The sequence below is a fragment of the Malus sylvestris genome, chromosome 9 (genome assembly GCF_916048215.2).
Source record: "Malus sylvestris chromosome 9, drMalSylv7.2, whole genome shotgun sequence".
Lineage (NCBI taxonomy): Eukaryota > Viridiplantae > Streptophyta > Magnoliopsida > Rosales > Rosaceae > Malus > Malus sylvestris.
Genome location: NC_062268.1, coordinates 34,048,503 through 34,074,515, shown reverse-complemented (window position 1 = coordinate 34,074,515; position 26,013 = coordinate 34,048,503). Strand labels below are relative to the sequence as shown.

Sequence of the window (26,013 nt, the reverse complement as noted above, 5' to 3'; positions counted from 1 at the left end):
CCACAGTTTCTCTAATTCCTAAGGTTCTTGAGCCAACGAATATGACCTAGCTTTGGCCTATAGATATGTGTAATGTTCTATACAAGATTGGGGCTAAAGTTATTGTAAATCGATTAAAGGGAATGATGGGTGCTATTATTTCGACGTAGCAAGGTGCATTTGTCCCAGGCTGCTTAATTTCCGACAATTCCCTTGTTGCATCTAAACTAGGTCACTATCTTCATAATCTCTGAAGGGGAAAACAGGGCTTCCTAGCCTTGAAGCTTGATATGAGCAAGGCATATGACCGTGTGGAGTGGTATTTTCTTAAGCAAATTATGTTGTAACTTGGTTTTGATTCTTGCTGGATAGATTTGGTTATGAGTTGCGTTAGCTCAGTTACATACTTTTTTCTGGTTAGTGGAGTTGCATTAGCTCAGTTACATACTTTTTTCTGGTTTTGATTCTCTTTCCCCTTATCTATTTCTTATTTGTGCAGAAGGTTTTACTAGTTTGATTGCTCGATATGAATAGCTGGGTCTCATTCATGGAGTCTTTATATGTCGTGGAGTGCCTAGTATAATGCATCTGCTATTTGCTGATGATAGTTTCTTGTTTATGGAATCATTTTTTAAGGAATGCTTGTATCTTAAGCAAATATTGCATTATTATGAGGTGGCGTTCGGACATTATATTAATTTTCAGAAGTGTGCGGTCTCATTTTCGCCTAATATTAGGTGGGATATACAAGATCAACTGGCCGCTTACTTAGGTGTTACACGGGTGGATGTACAGGACCGGTATCTCGGTCTGCCTATCGTCATTAGGAAGAATTGCTCTAAAAATTCTCTTATATTAAGGATCGTTTATGGAAAAAGTTGAAAGGCTGGAAAGAAAAACTGCTCAGTGCAACCAGAAATGAGATTCTTATCAAGGTTGTTGGTTAGTCTTTTCCTATTTACTCAATGAACTATTTTCTTCTACACAAGTCCTTCTGTGAGGATCTCCAATGTATACTTTGTTGGTTTTGGTAGGGTGATAATGAAGACTCCCGCCGTATCCATTGGAAGTCATGGGAAAACATGTGCAGTTCCAAGGAAGAGGGTGGGCTTGGCTTTCGGTCGTTGTATGATTTAAATCTTGCGCTCCTTGCTAAGCAAGGGTGGCGGTTGGTTCAAAATCTTGATTCTTTGGCGTCTTGGCTATTAAAGGTCAAGTACTTTCCTCATAATACTTTATGGCAGACGACATTTGGATCTTCCCCGTCAGTGTGTTGAAGGGGCATGTTGGAAGCACGATCAATTCTGGAAAATCGGTCCCGTTGGCGGGTGGGGAATGACAGCTCGATTAGGATATGGCATGATTAGTGGCTTGATCGTCCCCATCTCTTTTGACCTCTCATGCCTTCTTCTCCGATTGTTGGGGTGAAGTATGTGGCTAATTTGATTGTTGCGGAAATGGCGTCTTGGAACATCAACTTGGTTATTGAATTATTTCTTCCTGATGAGGCTGCAATGATTCTTGCTACTCCGTTAAGCTGTAGGCTTTCATCTGATAAGTTAATATGGCATTATGATGTGAAAAGTTTGTTCTCTGTAAAGAGTGCTTATAAAGTTGCTTTTAATCGTCGCTTTAAGGATTCATCTTCGTAGTCGAACTCGAGAGGAGCTTCGGTGTGGAAAGCTATATGGAGGGCGGCTTTACCGAGTAAAGTAAAGATGTGTTTGGAGGGCTTGTCGTGATATTTTGCCTACTCGTGCTGATTTGGAAACCAAGGGAGTGGTTGTGGACAACATATGTCTGTTTTGTAGTTCCTCTTCGGAGCTGGCGGTACATGTGTTTAAAGATTGTCCATTCACTCGTGTGGTATACACTCTCTTAATTAAGTTTAGGGTTAAGGCCCTTGGGTCAAGTTTCTATGTATGATTGGCTGTCACTATATGTGGAACATTTATCCAAAAGCCATGGATTTGCTGTTCATGACTCTTCAAGGAATTTGGTGTGCTAGGAACTTGTTGCTTTGGGAGAATAAAACGAGTAATCCATCTTTGGTCTCTCATCTTGCTAAGTTGCAACTGGTTGAGTTTGTGAAAGCCAAACCCGGTTCCACTTCTTGCCCTCTTCAGGCGCCGTCACGTTGAAGTCCCCCCTAAGCTAGGTGGGTGAAAGTTAACGTTGATGGTTCTTTTCTTGCTGGATCCAATATGGGAGGTGTAGGTACGGTATTTCGCAACGAAGCCAGTAGCTATGCTGGAGGTTTTGTTTGTAAAATATCCCTTGCATTGAACCCTACTATGGTGGAATTACTTGCTGTTCACGAGGGTATTCGTTGGGCTGCAGATCGAAATTTGGCTCACATTATTATGGAGTGTGATTCATTGCAGGTGGTTTAAGCTATTGGTAGCCAAGTCCAGGGGTCTTCACTTATGGATCTTCTAGTGGATGACATTCATATTCTTTTGCGGGCCTTTGTGGATTTGCAGGCTTGTTATATGCGTCGCACTGCTAATGTTGCGGCACAAGGTATGGCCAAGTTGGCTGTTTCTTCTTCTATTGACTTTTGTTGGTATGAGGAGCCTCTGAACTCGATCGTGGAGACCCTATCTGATGTTGCTTAAATTATGATTTCTCAATAAAATGCTAACGTTTCTCCTAAAAAAAAAACAAACAAAAAAATCCTTATCCTTGTACACGTGGTGATAAAAGGAGGCACAATGTGCTTCTCCAAAGGTGTGTGCCCCTACATTCAAAAAACCAAGTAGTTAATTTATAAATAAATCAACATTATTACAAAACCTCGTCTCCAAAACAATCTACATAACTAAAGACTAATTCTGTCTCCCTTAAACCCCCCTAGCCAAACTAGAACATAATCAATTGAACTTTGGCAACCTAACAAAACCTACAACATTTGCTTCATTGTCTACTACCAAGGATATGTAGTTGTGTAACTTGTTAATCATTTTAAAATGTTATCCCATTACGATTCATGATACTAAGCAGATAAGAAGTAGCAATAAGTCCCACATCACAACATTTTATTACATGTAAAATGTGTTATGATCTAACAGAAAATCAATAATTTGTTAATTACCTGACAAGGCTACCATCTCTCTGGAATTGAGCCCTCATGCCCTTAAATACAGAAATTAACTTAAAATGGTTGAAGCTTGCGAATGGGATATTAACGCCAACATCGGAGAAATTGGCGTTGGTGGAGTCCCTCCGGCCCAAATGGACGACCCATGTAGGGTCAACCCACTAGAAGCAAAATAAATGTTAAAGCACCAATAAAAAATGAATAATATATATATGTACTATTATTAAGAAAACCCTCATTGTCAACTTTTTTCCTATTTTTTCCTATTTTGCCTTCACTTTTGATACAAACTATTGACAAAAGAAGGGCAAAATAGTAATATTGTACCTTTTGACAAAATGACAATCATATACTTATTTTTCCAATTTTACCCTAACTTTTGATACACAATATTTACATAAGGAGGACAAAACAGTAATTACGTAATATTAAAAAAAATATGAACTTATTAAGAGAAATTATTCACACACACAAAGTGTGTGCTCTCTGCTAGTAGAGTGTAAAATAACAAATGACACAAAGAAACAAATCATGAAAAACAAATGTTTTTTCAAAGCTGATATTAATGGACTTACTTCGCTAGATATTTGGTTATATTTTTCGAAGAAAAGTCTCAATTGTCCAAAAACATTACTCTGATCTCTCACAGACTTTTAACTTTACTTCTTATAACATCTAGCACAATTAAACAAGAGGCTTTTAGATTTTAATGTTTATATAAGATTTTTTTTGTCTATAACTTGGATGATTTTATAAATCTAATTTAAGTCCCTATTATTAAAACTTACCGTATTTAAGTATTTATCATTTATAAACTTATCATCCGAAGTTTTCTACCCATCCATAATTAATGTGTTTTTTTGTACTTCAGTTTGTTAATAGATAAAACATTATTCAAATTCATAGGTACAAAAGTATTGGTACGTCAGTTTTAGTACAATTGTCTCGGTACAGAAGTTTCGGTACGTTGTATCAGTAAATAAGTTTCGATACGATGTGTCGGTACAGAAATTCGGTACGAATGTATTGGTACAACATATCTCGGTACGTAACAGTAGTACATACATAGGTACGTAACATGCATATACATATATATAGAGAAATTCACACACAATTAAGAATATATGATAAAATATAATTATATTGCAGTCATATTTAGAATAGGAATGTGATTGTGTAAATCCTAGTGTATCTCGGGATACCTTGGAATATTCTCTTTAGTAGTTAATATCTTATTAGAGTTGTAATCCTATAAGGGTAAGGATTTAACATATCCTACTACTATAAATAAAGGCATAAAGGAGTGATACAACACGTTATTAGCACGCTCTTGCCAGAAGCTAAGGAACTGAATGATCATATGAGGAGGTTTTCTTCTAAAAAATTCAAAGGCTTTTCTTTGTTTTCTGTCAATCAGATATGCTTAAAATAAAGTAAAATATTTGAAATGTCCACGAAGCATGAAAACATTCCCCATGATGCATGAACCCCTTATATTTATATTTTCCTTCCGATATATATATACACACACACACACACACGTTTCATGCATTATGCAATTATTTTGCTATGTAAAGTTTGGGAGTCAAAGCGTATAAACAAATTAGAAGCAATTTTAAAAAAAAATTATGGGAATTTAATGCCACTCGCCGCCGCACCGTCCCTGGCATTACCGCGCTGGCCTCCAGCTAGACCAGGCAGTTTCTGACACAACACGAAAATGACACGAAAATAACGAGTTTCGGGTCAACACGATAACTAATCGGGTCATTATCGGGTGACCCGTTAATAACAGGTATACACGCGGGTAACATGTTTCGACCGGTTAAGAAAAAAAATATTTTGATAATTTTAAAGTTTAATCACTAAAAGATTTATTATAAAATACAATAGCCATATTTAATACATACAATATATCTTTAATATTAGAAAGCCAGAAGTCTAGTTTGGTGTCTTATGGCTTCACCAAAAACAATTGGACTAAAAAGCCCCTCAAACAAAAAAAAAACTACCTCAGATATAAAGCTCTAGAATTTATGAATATTTCATGATGGATATTTTTGTCAAACTAAAAAGTAAAATAAAATAAATAAAAGAGGAAAAAAAAAGTAAAAAAATTGAACGTGTGATTCAAATTTCCTTCGCACGCATAGCATACTTTTTCCCCTATAACTTCCCACTCCCACATCAGTATTTCCTCTACGTCTCTGGCTTTGCAAATAAAGCGGAACAGTTATAGAGAAGAAAAGAAATAAACCGCCAGCCAAAAATGGGTACAAAATTTCAACGACGTGGCCTCATAAACTCGATTAGAAGCCTTCAAGAGAAGAGCAAATGAATTTTCAATACAAAAAGGGAGCAGTGGTTTTGGGTTTTTTCTTTTAAATTTTAGGTTTTGCTTTACGTTACAGAGTACTGCTTACTTTTATTTGTTTTGCTTGCTTCTGTTTTCTCTACTGATAAAATTATTTATATTTTTAGGATGCCAAGTTTGGTATAAAGAAAGCGTCGGAGCTGGAGCAAAACATGCAGTCCATTGATGTTGTTGTGACTAATGGGAGTAGTTCATGTGAAGAGAACAGCTAGTGGATTTGATCTTATCATTTGCTGCATTGCATGGAATTTGTAGAGTTGGGCTCATTTGTTCTTCGTTTTGTCTGTTTTTCAGGCAAAAAACTCGGCAACTCCTTCAAATGGAGTCTAATCTGCTTGATGAGATTCTAAGACATTTTTATATGTGACGTGTTAATTTTCATGTAGGATGTCTTCTGGGAATTCCAGTGTGGATGAGGAAGCAATGCAAAGGCATCTCTAATAAGTCATATGCCTTCTGGAAATTCCAGTGCCACGGTTCTGTGTGTTGTTCCCGTGGATGAGGATGCCTTCAGGAAATTCCAGGGCGAGGGTTGTATGTGTTACTCCTGTGGATGAGGAGGTGATGCAAAGGTACGATTTAATTTTGACGATGGAGTTCGTTTGTTTTTTTCTATTTACTATGTCTTTTTTCATTTATGTTTGACTGGATTTTGATAATTTGATGATGGTCTTTCGGTTCCCATGTGGATGCTTCGTCTCTATGACTTAGGTTTAGAGAATTTTTGTCTTTTAAATAACTCTTTCTTTGCACTGATTGGTAGAGAAGAATATATAGCTCTTCTCTGCACTGATATTAATATGCAAGTTACTGTTATTGCATATATTTTTTCCTCATGTTATATTTTCTTTTGTCAAAAAAATTATTGCGTTCGTTTTATTTTTTTGGGTTTATGTAGGAATACGAAAAAAAAATTAAAGTGGATTTCAACAAATTAAGAATGGACATAGGTGATAGGAGCAATAATTTAGTTTTACATAATGAATATCTCCAGTTAATGTTTGACTTCACGCATAAAGACATTCTTGATTTCTTGGTTTATTAATTTGATACCTTTCATAATGTAGGTCACAAATTAAAAATAATTATAAGAATGTTTTTATGCGTAACCAAATGTAATAAAGAAAAAAAAAACTTCACAATGTAAAAATACATTTTGCACACGCATGAGAAGAGTAATTGAAAAGACGAAAACCTTTCATTGACAACCTTAAATTGGTTGAATAGGTTTTGGCAACCTTATATTGGATTACGAAAAGTATTGAAAAGACAAAAACCTTGTATTGACAACCTTAAATTGGTTGAATAGGTTTTGGCACCCTTAAATTGCATTACGAGAAATATTGAAAAGACAAAAACCTTCTATTGACAACCTTAAATTGGTTGAATAGGTTTTGGCAACCTTAAATTGGATTACGAAAAATATGAGTTGATGGTATAATATGGGAATCATAGTGAAGCTTTTTCAAACGAAATTTGTATGCCTTTTGAAGTTTTTGTAGTAAAGATGTCTTTATGCATGCATAATTATGGAACCGAAAAAAGAATTATGTATACAGCATGTAACGTGCCATGATGTAAAAAAAACCATTCGCAAGTGCAAGGCGCTTGCAAAAAGGCTAGTTCTATATTAAATATATAGTTTTGTATTATTATTCTATATAAGTTTTAAAAAAAATTAGTCATTATTTATTTTTATTATGAGAGTTCCTTATTATCATTAGTAGGATAAATTTTACTTAACATGTTGTTGTCCAAAATTAAAATAAACTAGTATAGTATTTGTATAGGCAAGAACTAAGAAGACATACATACAAGTATGAAAAATGTGAAAGAATATATAAACACTCGTGATTCATCATTATTCCTCCACGAGTAGATAATGGTTACACTTACATTATCGTTTAGATTTTTAAAATCCTCCAAACCCTCATGAATAATGTTTTTTATTTGAGGGAAAAATTAATAATAATTATTGTAGAAGTGTAAAATATGTAAAAAAAATAAAAAATAAAAAATACAATTACTCATAGTGACAAGCTTTACAACTTTCATGAAGGGGTCAGCTTCGAAATCCAACACTATAATCCATAAACCTTAAATTTATATTTAACCGTCGATTGTCATTTATGCTTTATTCTTCTTACTGAATTTCATTTTTAAATTTTCTTTTTTGAAAACATGATCATCTGGCGGATGTAAGAAGATGAACGGTTCAGATCTTTGATATCACGTTTCGATATTTACGGTTAACTGAGAGTCGATGTCATATAGTTTGTATAAACTTTATAAACATCAAGCAATATTTTCACTAATCATAAGACTCTAAATATAATATCAACGATCCAAACCGTTCATCTTGAAAGCGAAATTATAGACAATACAAATACGAGTCTTGCAAAGAAAAAGGCTAGAGCAATCAATTTAGGTAAGCGAAAATATACATAAAAGAAAATTGAGTTTTTATGTTTTGGATGTGACAATATGGTATGTATATACTTATTTATTATTATGTTTTTCATTTGATTATTTATTGGTGTAAAATATATTTTCCTTAATGGGTAACGGGTCGAGTCATATTACCTGTTAATATTATTGGGTCGGGTCATTTTACCCGTTTATTTTAATGGGTGTTACACGACACGACTCGTTAAGATATTAGGTATGACACGAAAATGACATGAACACGGAAAACACGACACGAATGCTAGGTCTACCTGCAGCCCAGCCGCGTCAAGCATGCCACCAGGACGACGTCTGGACCATGGCAGCAGACTTTTGGGCTTTGCTTCGCCTACACGGACACGCCAGGCTTTCGGCTTGGTAGGGTTACACGGGAACGCAGCCCAGGCCAACTCCTAAGAAGGCCTATAACCTTTCGTGGACCCGTCTACGTGTCCCCGGCCCAACCTGCCAGCAACCTTATGCTGCTGGGCTTTGTTTCGTGCCATAGGCCTGCCTGCAGCAAGCCTGTGTTGCTTGCTGGGTTTTGCCACTCCTCATCCCACTTATCCGTAACTTTTGCTGCTGAGCTTGACTTGCCTCGACCCAAAAATCCAAAACCCAGCCTCAACTGGGCTTCTCACACCAAACCGCAGGCTAGCACACGTTGGGCCTGCACCCGTGTCTAGTTTTTTGCCCAAACCAACAGCTTTTGCTGCTTAGCTCACCTAGACCACAAGACCTAGGCCTGCAGCCTTCCCTGAAGCCTAATAGCCTGCAGCTGAGCTACAGAGGCTATCCTCGCGTCGTTACCAGCCTACTTTTTGCTGGACCGCATTATTTTTTCGACCCAATGCCAATTGATGGCATCCCTGCATTATAAATCATGCCGAAATAATTTAATTTTTTTTTGGTACTTTGGTTTACGCTAATTAATTCTAATTTAATTATCACTTGGTTAATCACCAATTGAAGCTAATATGACCCGTTTGTCATTATTTTGCTTCCACTATCAACTCCGTTTGGTCTTGATCTATTGGATTAATTAAAAGTGACATGCACTCCATTAATCTGATAATTAGTCCAAAATTATTGACCTTAAGATCACTATTGGATATTAACAATTTAATAATTTATTTTTGTACTTTGAACCGTTAACATCCTTTCATAGTCCTGAAGCTCTCACACTTGAGTTCCCAAAGCAACTCAAATCCACTACACTTAAATCAGCATATTGCATTCAGTGTTCTTGCAGGAACCTCTCCTTTATGAACTAATCATTCATAAAACTAAAGTGGACCTGCAATTTCATATTTAGTGCCCTTGAAACTCGAAGTTTTCATTCAAAACTTACCACATGAAACCTGTAGCTTTCATGTTTAAATTAAACCAATACATATCTATAGAACCGGAATGTTTTACGATGTATGTCTATGGATTACCATATAACTAACCACGTTTTATTATACCCTCCGTTTGAGGGACATGTCGAACTTGAACAAGCTCAATTTCACTGCTCTGGAACTCTCTGGAAGAATCTACCTGAAATGGGTTCAAAACGTGAAGCTCCATCTTACTGCAAATGGTATTAGAGCCATCATCAAGGCACCTACCGATGCAACCTTTGTCGATGAAGCTCAGAAAGCTACTGCAATGATCTTTATTCGAAGACACATCTATTATGTACTGCAAACCGAGTACCTCGCTGAGGAGGACCTGCTTACCTTCTGGCTTGCTATGGCCGACCGTTTCGATCATCAAAAAGACATTTACTTACTAAAGCAAGACATGACTAGTAGCATTTACGCTTCCAAGACTTTAAGTCTATGAATGAATACAACTCTGAAGTTTGTAGAATGCGATCCCTGCTTAAGTTCTATAAAGTAGACTTAACAGATGCAGATCTCTTGGAGAATACCTATTCGACCTTTCATGCCACCAATATTGTCTTGCAACAACAATATAGGGGATAAAAGTTCACCAAATTTTCAAATTTGATCTACGTTTTACTTCTCGCTAAAAAGCAGAACCAGCTTTTGATGAAAAATCATCAAGTTCGACCCACTGGCTCAAACACTATGCCTGAAGCGCATGCGACCAATTCTAGCAGCCACAAATGATGAAAACATTGTCGTGGCCATGGTAATGGATGGCAAGTAAAACAACAGGCCCAAGGTCAACAGAACCAATGCCTACCCAAGGGAGCAAATTTGACCCAAAAGTGCCAACCCCTTGCACCTAAGGCTTCAAACTTCAAGAAAAAAAAGGAAAGCTACCGTTCAATCGGCTTCCACTGAAATGGACATGTGCTACCGCTGTGGATCAAAGGATTATTGGTCACGCGTATGCAGAACTACCCCCGAGGCTATTGCCAAGTATCATTCCCATCGTGAGTTTAACTTTGCTCATGTGGAACATCTCGAAGATGCTACTATATCAATGGAGATATCAGATTTTAAGGAGGCATCAGCTCTTATAGATGAATAAGTTTTATTCTTCTAGACATGTTTTTAGGGTGTTTAGAGCCCTTAGTGGTCGAACCCATAGGAGTTGATGCCTCCTAAAAATCTGATATCTCCATAGACGTAATAGCATATTTGGGATGTTCCACATGGGCAAAGTTAGGCTCACGACAAAAATGATACTTGGCAATAGCCTTAGAGGTAGCTCGGCATACACATGACTAATGATCCTTTAATCCATATCAGTAGCACATGTTCATTTCAGTGGAAGCCGATTGAACGGTAGCTTTTCCTTTGTTCTTGAAATTTGGGAACTTAGGTGCAAGGGGTTGACGCTTTTGGTACAAATTTTCTCTCTTGGGTAGGTCTTGGTTTTGTTGACCTTAGGCTTGTGGTTGTCATTTGTGGCTACTAGAATTGGTCGAATGCACTTTAGGCGCAGCGTTCGAGTCAATGGGTCGAGCTTGATGATTTTTCATCAAAAGTTAGTTATACTTTTCTATGAAAAGTAAAACAAAGATCAAATCTGAAAATTTGGTGAATTTATGTGCCTTATATTGTTGCTGCATGACAATATTGGTGGTATGGAAGGTCGAATAGGTATTCTTCAAGAGATCTGCATCTGTTAAGTCCACTTTACAGAACTTAAGCAGTGATCAGATTCTATAAACTTCATAGTTAAATTCATTTACGGACTTAAAGTCTTGGAAGTGTAGATGCTGCAAATCATGTATTGCTTCAGGCAAGTAATTTTTGGTGATCGAAATGATTGATCAGAGGAAGCCAGAGGGTGCTTGGGTCCTCCTTAGCGAGGTACTCAATCTGCAGTGCATCATGGATGTGTCTTAAATGAAGATAATTGCAGTAGCTTTATGAGCTTCATCGATGGGGGTGGCATCGGTAGGTGCCTCAATAGTGGCTCTAATACCCAGTAAGATGGAGCTTCACGTCTTGAACCCACTTTAGGTAGTTTATTCCAGAGATTTCCAGAGCGGTGAAATCGAGCTTGTTCAAGTTCAACATGTCCCTAAAATGGAGGATACAATAAAACGTGGTTAGTTATATGGTAATCCATAGACATACATTGTAGAACATTCAGGTTCTATAGATATGTATTAGTTTAATTTAAACATGAAAGCTACATGTTTCATGCGGTAAGTTTTGAATGAAAACTTCGAGTTTCAAAGGCACTAAATATGAAACTGTAGGTTCAATTTAGTTTTATGAATGATTAGTTCATAAAGGAAAGGTTCCTGCAAGAACACAAAATGTAATATGCTGATTTAAGTGTAGTGGATTTGAGTTGCTTCGATAACTCAAGTGTGAGAGCTTCGAGACTACGAAAGGATATCAACGGTTCAAAGTAGAAAAATAAATTATTGAATCATTCATGTCCAAAAGTGATCTTTAGGTCAATAATTTTGGATTAATTATCAGATTAATGGACTACATGTCAATTTTAATTAATTCAATAGACCGAGACCAAACGGGGTCGATCGTGGAAGTAAAATAATGACAATCGGGTAATATTAGCTTCAATTGGTGATAAACCAAGTGATACTTAAATTAGAATTAATTAGCGTAAACCAAAGTACCCAAAAAAAAATATTTGGGCATGATTTATAACACGGAGATGCCAAAAATTGGCATCGGGTCCAAAAAATAACGTGGCCCAGGTAACGACGCGGAGATAGGCCCTGCAACTCGGCTGCAAGCTATTAGGCCTCAGGGAGGGCTGCGGGCCTCTGGGTCGTGTGGTCTGGGTGAGCCCAGCAGCAAAAGCTGCTGGTTTGGGAAAAAAACTAGACATGGATACAGGCCCAATATGTGCTGGCCTACAGTTTGGTGCGGGGAAGCCCAGCCGAGGCTGGGTTTCTGGTTTTTGGGTCAGGGCAGGTCAAGCCTAGCAGCAAAAGTTATGGGCAAATGGGTTGAGGGGTGGCAAAGCCTAGCAAGCAAGACGGGCTTGCTGCAGGCAGGCCTGTGGCATGGGACATTCCTAGCAGCATAAGGCTGCTGCCAGGTTGGCCCAGGGACATGTATAAGGCTTGCGGCTGCCATAGTCCAGACGTTGTAACGACGTCGTCCTGGTGGCGTGCTCGACGCAGCTGGGCTGCAGACCAGCGTGGTGGTGCCAGTGACGGTGCGGTGGCGAGCCGCATTACATTCCCAGAATTTTTTTTTCTTTCGACATCTCTAGGGTTTGAAAAACTCTAAATTGCTTCTAATTTATTTATATGCTTTGACTCACAAATTCCATATAGCAAAATAATTGTGTAACGCATGAAACGTGTATATATATCTATATAGACAAATATATGAAACATATACAATATATATCGGAAGGAAAATATAAATATATGGGGTTCATGCATCATGAGGAATGTTTTCATGCTTCATGGAAGTTTCAAATATCTTACTTTCACATAGCAAAATAATTGCATAATGCATCAAACGTGTATATATATATTGGAAGGAAAATATAAATATAAGGGGTTCATGCATCATGGAGAATGTTTTCATGTTTTGTGGACGTTTCAAATATCTTACTTTATTTTAAGCATACCTGATTGGGAGAAAACAAAGAAAAGCCTTTGAATTTTGTAGGAAAAAAACCTCCTAATATGATCCTTCAGTTCCTTAGCTTCTGGCAAAAGCGTGCTGATAATGTGTTGTAGGCTTATTTGACTAAACTGTATTTAGGACTAGAAAGGGAGAGAGGTCGGCATGCAAGAGAGAGATGAGAAAGATTTAATTGTGAGATGTGTGTTGTATCACCCCATTATACCTTTATTTATTGTAGTAGGATAGATTAAATCCTTACTCTTATAGGATTACAACTCTAATAGGATATTAACTACTAAGAGGAATATTCCAAGATATCCCTATATACACTAGGATTTACACAATCACATTCTTATTCTAAATATGACTGCAACAATTGTACATATATGAATGCATGTGATTTTTAATTTGGGTTGTCAAAGTTTACTTTATTATGTGACACAATGGATATAACAAAAATAAATAAATAAATCAAACTATATTCCTTCACTAAAGAACTTAAAGTTTAAATAGGAAATAAAACAAATGGTAAACATGTAAGCGCAAACAAATATTCAATATAACCACCAGAAACACAAGGATTGATCAAGTAAATCACAAATCTTGAACTATATAAACTAGAAACAAATAAGATACAAAACATGTTGATCGAAGCATACATGCAGACATGTTTGCGGATGTAGAGGCCATATGTAATCTGCACACAACCTTCTTCTCTCTACAAAGCACAATACTCTCCAACTTATAGGTTATTGGAACAATATGAGCGATCCCTTTGTGAGAGTAGGGATTGTGGTTTTATACTACAAGTTCCGAACTACCTATAACAATCCTACAAGGAATACGAAACTAAATCCTTGTATAATCATGAGTACTAAACTCATGTCCCAAAATAGAGCTCTAATCCAAAACCAAATAGGATTCATTCTCATAAACATATTGTTAATCCACAATAACTTAACCGTGTGAAAACATACTCACATTCCAACAAAACAAAGTTTGAAAAGTATATCTAAAACTTTAAACGTTGTTTTGGGATAGTAAAGGAAGGAATTTGGCCAAATTTGCTAGTGACAAGTGGGGAGAGGTACTTTAATATAATTGAATGATAATTAAATATTGGACTAATATTAGATTTATAAAACTATTTAGGTTACAATAAAAAAAAACTCATTTCTCTTAAGTCTTATGAAAACCTTGACGGTACGAGAATTTTTTTATTGAATCAGAAAAAAAGTTACTATCTAAAACTTACCCCTCATAATATAAGATACTAGTTAGGTCGATTCATTGTTATAGAAAACCAAAAGATACTGACTAAACCTTACCACTCATATTTAGGTCCTTAAGTCTAAATGTCCCATAAATTATTGGGTTCAAATAAAATTTTACTTAAAAATATTGGCTAGTTCGATTGATTATTAAAGAAAAGATTTAGCCTTAAAAACTTGCGAAAGGACGATCATTATATTATGAACAATTGTGACCATGACTAACAATATATATGTGGAAAAATATGCAAAAATTATACAAAAGGTGTGAGCTGTTAAGGGAGGGGAGCTGTAAATAAGGTTAAGAGAGGGTGGTTGATGAGGAGTGGTCGTAAATAACAATTGTAAATAGTAGCTTTTGTTAGATCCAATGTCACTATAAGTGGTAAATGCCTTTTGATTTTTTACAGTTTTACTAGTCCGTACAACAAGCAAATGTGTGTGTAGGGTAACCAAATATGGGTCGTTGATTATGTTTCTCAAGGACTTAGACACACATTGTATGTGTCATAATGATGAAAATGTTGATGAGAATTTTCATGACTTGAAGGAAAAAAAGGATGTGCTCTTCTTGTTGCACTAACTACTTAAGGATTATGCGTATGAATTCATTTATAATTATTTCAACCTATCATATCTACATCAAAGTTTGCGGTACTTTTGATTTCGTTTCATGAATTGAACCATATAAAAAAATAACCTAACATATTAAGCGATTATGCATGATAATCGAGGTGAGCGTGCTAAAATACACGTTGCACTGCATATTACAAAGAATTTTGTACAGAAGACCATGATCAACATGAAACTGATTTAATGCAATAATTGGACATGATAACAGAAAACTGGGCATACTTGCACTACTATTTTTATGACTTGAAGAAAACAAGGATGTGCTCTTCTTGTTGCATTAATTGTTTAAGAATTATGCGTAAGGTTTCCAGTACGATTTCATTTATAATTAGTTCAGCCAATCATAATATACATCAAGGTTAACAGTACTTTTGTTTTTGTTTCATGAATTGAAACGTATAAAAAAAAACTAAGCTAAAATATCAAGAGATTACGTATGATGATCAAGGTGAGCGTGCTAAAATATTACAAAGAATTTAGGACAGAAGACCATGATCAACATGAAACGAATTTGAGTAGACATGATAACAACAAATCAAGGAAAAAGAAGGACTAGACGAGAAGAGTTGAAAAGAATTTTGGTGTAAATGAAAAGAAAAAAGAAACAAGTAGATCAACGTAGCGCAACAAGAACATCAGAAAAAGGCAACTAAAGATTACCTTTGTTAGAGCCTCAACATGAAGGTTCTTCACTTCTCCTTTCTTTCTGATTGCTGGTTCTTAAATTTTCTAATGTATCCAGAGAGTCACATTTGTAGCTTTCACAGAATTGGAGATTTCCCTCTTCTCTGTCTAATTAGTGGTTGAAAGAAAGGAAACAAGTAACATGAAAACTAAATATATTCTCTTAATCCAGGACTTAATCCAATGATCAGGGATGGGTAAAATACCTATGGATATGGGTAATTGCGGTTATCCGTCCATTTAAAATTCATGGTTGCAGTTATGGTTAACCATTTAAACAAACAAACGGTTATGGGTATAACCGGTTACTCACAAAATTTAAATGGGTGATTATGGGCATTACTCGCAATTACAAATGGATACCCATTTAGTCGTTTATTTGAATATTTGTAAAATTAAAAAAATTAAAAATTAAAAACAGGTACCCATTTAGCCGTTTATTTTGATGAATTGAGTCGATGAGACTTTGTGATTGAACGTGCTAATACATTAGAGTGTTCAAAGGTTTAGTTTTGGAATATTTTGGAGCTTTGAATCATCTAGTATTCAAGATAGTGATTACCTTGAGATTTTAGAAGCTTTACTTTGTGACCATATGGACTATGATTTATTTTACTCTTGGTCTAGATGCTATAATTAAAGACTTGCTTAGGCGTAGCGAAAAGTATGTTGAAAATGCATGAATTTTATTTCCAATATACTTTAGTTTGTAAGAAGAAATACTATTATGAAATTTGAATTTACTTGGTCAAGTAATGAAAGGTCTTTTGTTAATAACCCTTGATCAATTCTTGGCAAATATATTATATTACATTTATTGATAACAGTTAAAAAAATGAGTAAATAGGAAAAAAAAGGGTAAATGGGTAAAAAAAAAAAAAGAAAAAAAAGAGGTAAACTGGGATGAGGTTACGGTTAAATAAGTATGCGGTTATGGATACGATTAACCGTTTATAAACGGTTATGGGTATGTGTATACTCATTTAAACTGGTATGAACTTAGACGGTTATGGATAAATAACTACGATTACCTGCTTGCCTAACTATTGTCCATCCCTACCAATGATACTCTTAAATAAAGATAAGCCTTGTTTACTTGATCTTCACGTTTGATGAACAAACATTATCTGAACATAAGTTAATCCTTGTTTCATTATAATTTAAACACGATTACTAAAAGGTTGTAGATGGGGAGAGAGAGAGGGCCCAAGTCCCTATTAGATTGGACTTGAGTAGATGCGATTATCAAGAGCAAGTAGATATCAAGGTGGCCCAAACTTCTTCTTGCCTCAAAGCCGGACTGGAAGCCTTTTACGGCCCAAAAATTAAAGCAAATATAGGCTGCAGCAATTAACCAAATTTGAGATCCTATTTTTTTTCTTTCTTTTTTAGTTAATCAGTATAACACCTTTTACAATGGTTAATGTTAGTGAAAAACACTTTAAAAATAAAATTATAGAAAAAAAAATGTACCGCCTATCAACATATAATCTGCGGTGAAATAACAACCATGTGCAATAACATAGTTGTAGATGCTGGTTAGGCATGCTAGCCAAGTAGTGTGCCTTCTCCTTGCACCAATGTCTGAATTTCCCTCTTTGTAAATTAAAGTAGTTTAAAATACAACTTGTCTAACAAATTGTAAAATATAGTTTAAAGGAGTTACTTGTGACCACCGCAAATTTTCTATTTGATAACAATCCAAGCGCACATTAACAAGGTAGCATTCACAGCGAAATTAAATATAAGATAATGCTATCTATACATCTATTTATAATTTTCACATACTCTTCTTAATTTCTAGTCGTCAGATCAAATGAATTAGAAAAGGCTAATAAACAAAAATTAATAAAGGTTTGTGAGATAAAAATGAGCATGTGAATAACATTTTACTAAATATATATACGATCATATCCGTCATCCATGTAGATGAGAATACCATGCATGTTATGTCACGTCAAAGGTACATGCATCAACTAATGTGGTAATCCACCAAATACCACATTACCCACAGGACATAATCATGGGCCAAATTTTGAGGGACAAAAGAAACCGTTATGTTTGGAAATTCTAAGCCATATGTACGGGTTAGTTTGTTCGTTAGAAAGACAGTTAATTAGCGGTCTAATTTACGTGTTAGTTTGTTAGTTAGGATGACAGTTAGTTGTCGTGGTCTCATTGCATGGCATTGCGCCGACCAAAAGATGAATGTGGATAAATCTATATTCTATACAGAAATGGAGAAAACGATTTAAACGGGAAATTCTGAGCCACATGTTACGTGTTAGTTTGTTAGATTTTTTTTTTTTTCCATTTAAAAAAGATCAGCTGATAACTTCGTCACAGTAGTTCATACTTTCAAAGTTGAAAAGATTCACATAACATTTTAGCCTCTTCTCAATCACCATTTTATGATTCACCAGCATAAAAAAACAAATTTAAAACTTGTTGTGTGAAATATGGATCTGAAATTCATCTCTAATCAATTTACCACCCGTATGATTGTTGTAGTTTGTTAGCTAGGATGACAGTTAATTAGTGGTCTAATTGCATGTCATTGCGCCGACCAAAAGATAGATGTGGATAAATCTAATATTCTAATTAATCAGAAATGGAGGAAACGCGTCTTCACAAGCAAAGAACTATTGACTAAAGGTCATGAGTTTTACTACTAACTAACTATTGACTTGAATTTGTTTCACCCTCTGATTGGCCTTTTCATTTGGTTTGATTGGATTAACCCCCTTGTTTGTTTCCTGGGAAAATCGTGGGGGTTCATCAACCTGATAAGACAATGACTAAAATCTGATTTTTCAAAATTTGCTGCAAAACCCTTCTTTTCCCCACTATCAATTGAAATGATAACAGGTTAGCTAAAAGAAATAATAAATGGGCTTATCCAGAGAAAACTAGTACTATCGTTATAACAATTTTAAAATAATAAAGAAAACTATGGGTAGAAGTATACCGACTTCTCTAGGTTTTGATCCAAAAAGAAGAAAAGTAGGACCATATACCATGCAATACAAACTTATAATAAATTAAGTGATAGATTTTTAATTGGGGGATATTTAGGGGATAACTTTTATTTTATTTATTTTTGTTAAGCCCAAAAAGAAGAAAAGTAGGACCATACCCGGCAATACAAACTTAGAAATAGAGTGATAAATTTCTGATTAGGAGATATTTAGGGGGTAACTTTTATTTAATTTATTTTTGTTATGTGATATTGCTTTCTAATTTAGACTGCGTGCATAAAGAATGAAACGGATTTAAACACAAAAATTATTTTCACGCAAAAACGTGGAACGTTGAAGAGAAATATTCTTACTTGCAACTAAAAGGGATTGTATATGATATTTTATCGCAATAGCTGAAAGCAATCATATTTATGCATCTTAATGCGGATTCAATCCTCACTAATTCTCATTAATGACTAACTATTTAATCCACTAATTACCATTTGTCAAAGAAAAGCTTCTGAGATATTATAATTATTGTCCAAGGAAAATGCCTACTTTACTAACCCGCTTCTTGTGTCTCTCTAGTCTCTCCTTAACCAATTGATCGACATCGGCATACCTTTAGTTTTCATCCCTATCAAGGGGCAAACTATGAATTAGGTATTGCAAAATATCTGCCGACAACTTTCCTCCCCAGAAAAAACAAGGAAACAGAGTTTAAAAACCAAAAGAATTAGCCACTTGGTATGCCAGTAACTGGCAAGAACATAATCACGATTAGCCTTTGAATTTAGTGCTTAAGACCATCTCCAAATGATGTCAAATACTAAAAGATATTCAGGTGTTTTTCAATGGATATGTCATATATAATGTGGTAATTGAGTTATTTGATTCAGTGCTTTCTAGATGTCTCTTTTTACCGCAAACAAAGAAATAGTCAAATATATTTAATTTAATTTTTTAAGGCATGAGTCTCATTAACAACCAATAAAATAAAGGTTTTGTTTCTTTCACAAATGGTCTCTGAGATTGATCAAACTCATCATTTTGGTCCCTCACTTTCAAAATCAATCAATGTCGCCACTGACATTCACTACTGGACATCAATTTGGTCATTCCGTTGAGATTCCGTAAACTATTCTGTTAGCTTGTTTGTGGGACCCACAAATCCAATGAAATTGTGACACGTGGATTACACAAAATAAGTTTTTATCGCAAATGGTTCCTAACATTGATCCAACTCCTCATTTTGGTCTCGAAGTTTTAAAAATCGATAAATTTAGTCATTGACTTTCAATACCGCATGTCAATTTAACCCTTTTGTTAAAGTTTCGTTAATATATTTTGTCACACCAATTCAATCATAAGGTGCTATGTGGATTAACTATAACAAACTATTTTTTAAGATATAAAACTCAAAGTAAAATAAGAAACTAAAAGAAAGAAAAGTCATCGTCATCTTCATTAGGGTATGCTAAAAAGGAAAAGGAAGACACCATGACACCACTAAAGTATTTGGCCTCCTGAACTCACTCCTCATTCTCTCTAGTTGGTTATAATCCTATCAAATTTGAATTGAATTTGAATTCGATTTTATAGAATTTACATTGAATTTTTTTTCCCAATTTGGGTTGTGGGATGTGAGAAAAATGTCAGCGCGGAATACTCGTTCGTTGGTCCACTCTTAAAAAAAAAAAAGTTTCTTATAGTTAATCCAGGTGGAGCCATATGATTGGATTAGTGGGACCACATCAACACATAAACGAAAAATATTGATGAAAGTTTAACGGAATGACTAAATTGATGTGCGATAGTGAAAGTTAGAGACTAAATTTATCGATTTTTAAAACTCAGGAACCAAAATAAGGAGTTGGATCAATGTCAGGGACCGTTTCCGATAAAAACCCTTATTTGTGTAAATCCATATGTCATCATTTAATTGGATTTGTGGATTCCACGTACAAACTAACAGAATAGTTGAATTGATGTGGGGTAGTGAATGTCAGGGACGACATTGATTGATTTTGAAAGTGAGATACCAAAATGATGAGTTTGATCAATCTCATGGACCATTTATGATAAAAATCATAAAATAAAAACTAAATCAATTTTAATACTTGATGTAACTATGAGGCCCAATATAATAATAAAATTAATACTTGATGTATGTATTGAAAAGGGAGAAGAGATCCTCTCTGGATCTCTTCCACTAAGGTCACCGGATCAAGTGATCCGGACCTTTGAAATTTCATCTAACGGTCCAAAATTATTATAGTTTTTAAGGGGTCAAAACAGGTGGGTCGTTGGATGAAATTTCAAAGGCCCGAAACACTTGATCCGGTGGCCTTGATGGAAGAGATCCGGAGAGGATTTATTCTCATGAAAAAGAAGATTTGACATTTGTATTCGATTGGCTACACCAGTTATCAAATAAAATTTTGACATATTATATTTGTCATATTTTTTGAAGATGCTCTAAGATTAAATCTCTCTCATTGTTAGAAGAACATATGGGCCATGTCCAGTTTGCTTTTGGTTTAGGCCTCTAGCTACTCATTCAACCATTGTAGTCCGTCACAATAATTTAGCATTGTCATTATTGAGTAAATTCTCCACTTATAAGATGAAGAGTAAATTGTAGTTATGGTTCCTTAACTTTAATTCAATTAGAGCAATGATCCCTCAACTAAAATCCATTACCATTGGTCCCTCACCTCATCAAAATGTGCAGCTATGGTTCCTCAACTAAAAATTCATTATCATTGGTCCCTCAATTTTAATTTAACTAGAGAAATAGTCCTTTAACTCTAACCCAATTATAGCAATGGTCCTTCCAACATAACCCGTTTTGACAAATTTTTTGACGTAGTTGACGAAAATGACCATAATTACACACTTTGATGAGTTGAGAGACCCTAATTATATAAATGGTTATTCCAACATAACTTATTTTGACAAAATTGATGAAAATGACTATAGCTACACATTTTGATAAGTTGAGAGACTAATAGTAATGGATTTTTAGTTAAGGAACCATTGCTCCAATTTGATTAAAATTGAGGGACCATTGCTACAATTTACTCTTAAGATGAACACAAATATCAGGAGACAGTATTATTATTAGCGGCATTGTGCTTAAGAGAGAGTAACTTCAATTGATTCGTTTTGCCGTGGAAAAACAAGCAGAAAATACGAAGTCGAAAAGAAGTTTAAATCAGTAATAAAATCTTTACGAAGTTTGGATTAAGTACAGAAAATACAAGACTAAATAAATACATTGCTTCTTATACAAATTGGTCACACTCTTAGACCCTAAGCAAAGTTAATTAGAATCTAATTAATTATCAAAAAGCAAAAACCACTTCAGAAATGCCAGCAGCTTCTTCAACCCAAGCAAGGTTCAGAGCCAGTTTACCCTCGGCCGACCACTCGAAAGGCACTTCAGCACCATTCAAATAACATTTCTTTGGAGACTCACTTGAGTAGGCCAAGAAATTGCCTCCACCTTTGACCTTCACCTTCACCATGGCACTAACCTCAGCTGCACTAGTCTTGTACTCCAACTCTTGGAGGGCACCTCCACTGTTGAACATGTTTGTAAGTCCAATTGGTGCGAATTTGATGTTGCGTCCGAGCTTTTTAATTGGCACGAAGCTGAAAACCTCGAACGAAGATGGCTGGATGATAACTTGAATTGCATCAGATTTTGGGGTCATTAGGCGGAGTTCATCAGCCTGGTTGAGATAGACTACGTACCCTTCAGCCTTGCCCATATGTGCTGCTTCTATCTTTTGGTCCCATTCAATTTCGGAAACATGCAGTGAACAAGATTTCAGGTTATAGCACTCTGAGTATCCTCGGATCCTTTGCTCTTTGGGGTCCCAACCAGCCCCTTGGCAGTTGAAAGCTCCAATCACACCACCATGCTGTGTAACAATAACAAATTTAGTACATATGTTTAGCGTCTAAATTGTTACAAACTACAAAAGCACTTGAGAATAAGGAACATATGCATACCTTGTTGAAGTTCCAAATTTTAAGAACAGTTTTGTTGTCAAATAAAGGGTTTTTGAAGAGGCAGTCCCTAGTGGGGAGGGCAAAATGCTGGCACTTGGGAATGGTACCATCCGGGTAAACAAGCTTCTTAATGAGATCAAAATCATGGCCGGAAACTGAGTCACTTACATACACCGGACCTCCACAGATAGCTCTAGATCCTGCATGAAATTTGGCACACAGATGGTCTGATTGGAACATATCCCAATCGGGATGTATGATCTGACCCATCCACATGCTGTTGTAGGCACAATGGATCATATGAACACCTTGTAACCAATAAACTCCCATCGGATCTCCATTCGGATCTTGGAACCAAAAATCATCACCTGCAACACAAGCATAACATCCACACGATCTCATTAAGATTGAATGTCCCGCGGTTTAAAAGGAAATTATAGTTTGAACACGAAATCAGTTTGGTTCGAAGTTTCTTACCAACTCTTCCAAAAGAGATTTGCTTTGTCCCTAGGAAGAAGAAATCATTGCACTGCTGCATGCTAGCAATTAGTCCATTCCCTTTGAAGTTGTTCTGAAGAGAGCGAGACAACCCCTTGTAATACGCCTTCGCAAGCTCCACGCGGCCTCCATACTCCTCAGATACATACTCGAGAGTCTGTATGGAAAATTCATATCAACAATTGGAGTACACAAATTGAATATATATAATCCAAACAAGGCAATATAGCAGAAATTAAGAAGGTGATATATACAAGACTTACTTGAATAACATCCACTTTAACTCCTGTGATGCCAACTTTGGAAAGGTAGGAGTGCATCGCGTCATACAAATTATCAGCTTGATCAGGATGAACAAGTCCAATTCCGCCCTCAACGATTTTCACCACAGCAAGGTCAGTCATGGTACCATCAAGTCCCGGAGAGACTTTACATGGAGTGATCTTTGATTTAAGATGTGTTGAACCTGGCCTAACACCACCCCAGGCACCACAGAGAGCATGCCATACGTATATATCGTCCAAGCCTTTAAATTTGGTTCTCAAATCCTTCGTGAAAGCCTTCATTCCGTAGTTATTGGCGCTGCAAGAACAGCTTCCGCAGCCTTCATTAGAAGCAGTGCTTTCTTCCTTGCCAAGGATCTCATTCAACTCTTGCTTCAGCTTCTGAATTTTTGTTTCAAAATCGGACAAGTCAGTGGCTCCAGATCGAATGGCCATGTCACGATTCTTCTCAGCGTGTTCTATTTCAATTGCCTTGGCTATCAACAACTTTGGCTTTTTGGGATCAAACGAAGGAGCATCCGGCGCCAACATCGAACCGCCCCTGTACTCCCTGAACTTCTTGCACTCGTCAAACCTGTAAAGCCTGGCAGTCATTTGAGTCCCGCCAAGTACTAGATTTTTCGCATCCTCATTCACATCCTCATCATCCAAATTGATGCTTTGCCAGCCATCATCAATGATGAGAAACCTAGGGGATACACCACCTTCGACAAATTCGTTGACACCATGCCAGACACCAACAGGCTCTACAGTTAAGTAGAAGGCATCCCAAGTGCACCAACCAAACTTGTCAACCAGATTGGGGACCGTCTTCTCTTCCAACAGCCGAAAGGTATTAAGATGGACCCTAAGAGCACTATATGCTTCTTTCATCAAGTTGTAGGGATTGTCCGAAACATGGACATAAGCGATGGCATCGAAATTCGATGCTTTCACTTGGGTAGAACCACTCTCAGCACAGATCATGACATGATCATCAGTGCCAGGATGAAGAGCAGACCTAAAGTTGCCTTCGATAACAGGCAAGATTATAACATAGGACTTAATTTCCGGGACATCAAAGAGCACCCATTGGGTTTCCATTTGCAGATTTGACCCTGAACTTCCCACAAACATGGTGGACCACCATGTCTTGAACCTAAAGATGCTAAGGAAATCCCTGTTGCTAAATTTACCTAAGGAGTTCATCAACCTATCCGAAGGCTCCTCCTTCCTGAATCCAAGGAACCCGCCCTTGTGGGACAAGGCGCGAACGCGTTGGAGCACAGGAAGTGGAGCATCAGAATACTGGAAGATTGAGTGGAAGTGATTAAAAGTGACATTGCTTGGAACTTCAGTGAGCAACGGAACACCTTTGACACTAAACTTTCCATTAGACAAATTAAAGTACTGTTCTAAACTGTCAGACCGACACGCGAATCGGATCGGATTAACAGGATCATCAGGAGGTTCCATGAGCAGAGGATAAACAGGAGGGCTAGAACTCAAAGAAAAAGCTAAAACAAAAGATTAAGGTGGTATATAGCTGAAGTTTAGAACAGGAATTTGATTATATTCTCGAAATATATGGTTTAAAAGCTAGAAAAAGGGAGATCAAAAAGAAGATTCAGAGAAGCCAAACAACAAAAAAAGTAACGAAATGAGCAACGTTACTTAGATTTGGAAGTGAGTGCGTGAAGATTTTTCTTTGTTTGTGATGCAAGCGAAAGCGGGAGAGAGTTGGAAACTGGGATCGAACTCGGAGCATTCCAGTTGGAGTGAGCGAGGAGTTTGGTTAATACAGAAAGAGGGAGAGCTATGCACGTATATATAAAGCAGAGGGTGACAGAAAAACAAAGAGGTGGTCGGTTGGCTTGCTGAGGATAAAAGTGTTTGATCTTCGCAAACTTTGAGGTTTTTGAGTTTTTGTTTTCACTTGTATTCCGTGAAAGAGTAATGCTAAGAGCTTAAATTTGTAGATTAAATTTTGTAAATTAAAGATATAGAAATTGATCATTGAATTATTACTTAAATGTTGATAAATATGTTCATTTCTTACTAATAACATCTAATTTAGTCTGCAAAATAATTCTACAAATTAATCTTCTGGCATTACTTTACGTGAAAAAAACAAACCGACCCATGAAACAATGACTAAAAGCTTATGTCAGGTCCCAGAAAGTGGGACCAGTAGGACCAGATTAAAATATAAAATATATATGGGAAGTTGCCACGTTGGCAAGAGGCAAGAGCTGGACAAGTTGATGTATGATGCCGAAGCATGCATGGGTCGTGAATATAATGCTGAATTTAAGTTCTGGACTTTGGTAGGAGGTTTTGTATTTATTTCAGAAAAGGAAGTTTCAAGCATTATCTAAAGGAAAAAAGAGAAGGAAGAAAAAAAAAAACTGGAAGTTTCCACGAGTTTAGTTTTAGAAAATGAAAACAAAAAAATCAAAAAATGAAAATTTAAAAATAGTTTACCAAACAAAATTTCAATTTTTAATCTTAAAAAAATAAAAAATTAAAATTAAAAACTAAATAATTATCGAATGGTCGATTTTTATCATTGGACTTTTGTTACTGCAGTCTCATCATTCAAATCTCCTCATGCAGTACCCAGTAAGACGGAAGATGGAAGACGGAAGATGGAAGATGCCAGATGGGATTGTTGCACACTTGCCACAGATGAGCCACCGTTACAAGGTAATCAAAAGAACAACAATTTTGGTATTATTACTCAAGTTATACTTATTATTACT

The 26,013-nt window shown here is 36.1% G+C and overlaps 2 protein-coding genes across 2 annotated transcripts; one reads left to right on the top strand and one right to left on the bottom strand.

Moving 5' to 3' along the window:
* The first annotated feature begins 5,327 nt into the window (after positions 1–5,327).
* On the top strand, positions 5,328–9,725 carry LOC126582329 (uncharacterized). Its single transcript, XM_050246453.1, has 2 exons — positions 5,328–6,025; positions 9,377–9,725. The coding sequence occupies exons 1-2, from the start codon at positions 5,952–5,954 to the stop codon at positions 9,723–9,725; spliced, it is 423 nt and encodes a 140-aa protein (XP_050102410.1). The 5' UTR covers positions 5,328–5,951.
* An 11,956-nt stretch (positions 9,726–21,681) lies between these two features.
* On the bottom strand, positions 21,682–25,103 carry LOC126582317 (stachyose synthase-like). The gene is made up of 4 exons (XM_050246429.1): positions 23,252–25,103; positions 22,968–23,145; positions 22,491–22,858; positions 21,682–22,399 (listed from the first exon to the last, which is right to left on the bottom strand). Exons 1-4 carry the CDS (start codon positions 24,725–24,727, stop codon positions 21,818–21,820), a joined length of 2,604 nt encoding a protein of 867 aa, XP_050102386.1. The 5' UTR covers positions 24,728–25,103; the 3' UTR covers positions 21,682–21,817.
* Positions 25,104–26,013: the final 910 nt, after the last annotated feature.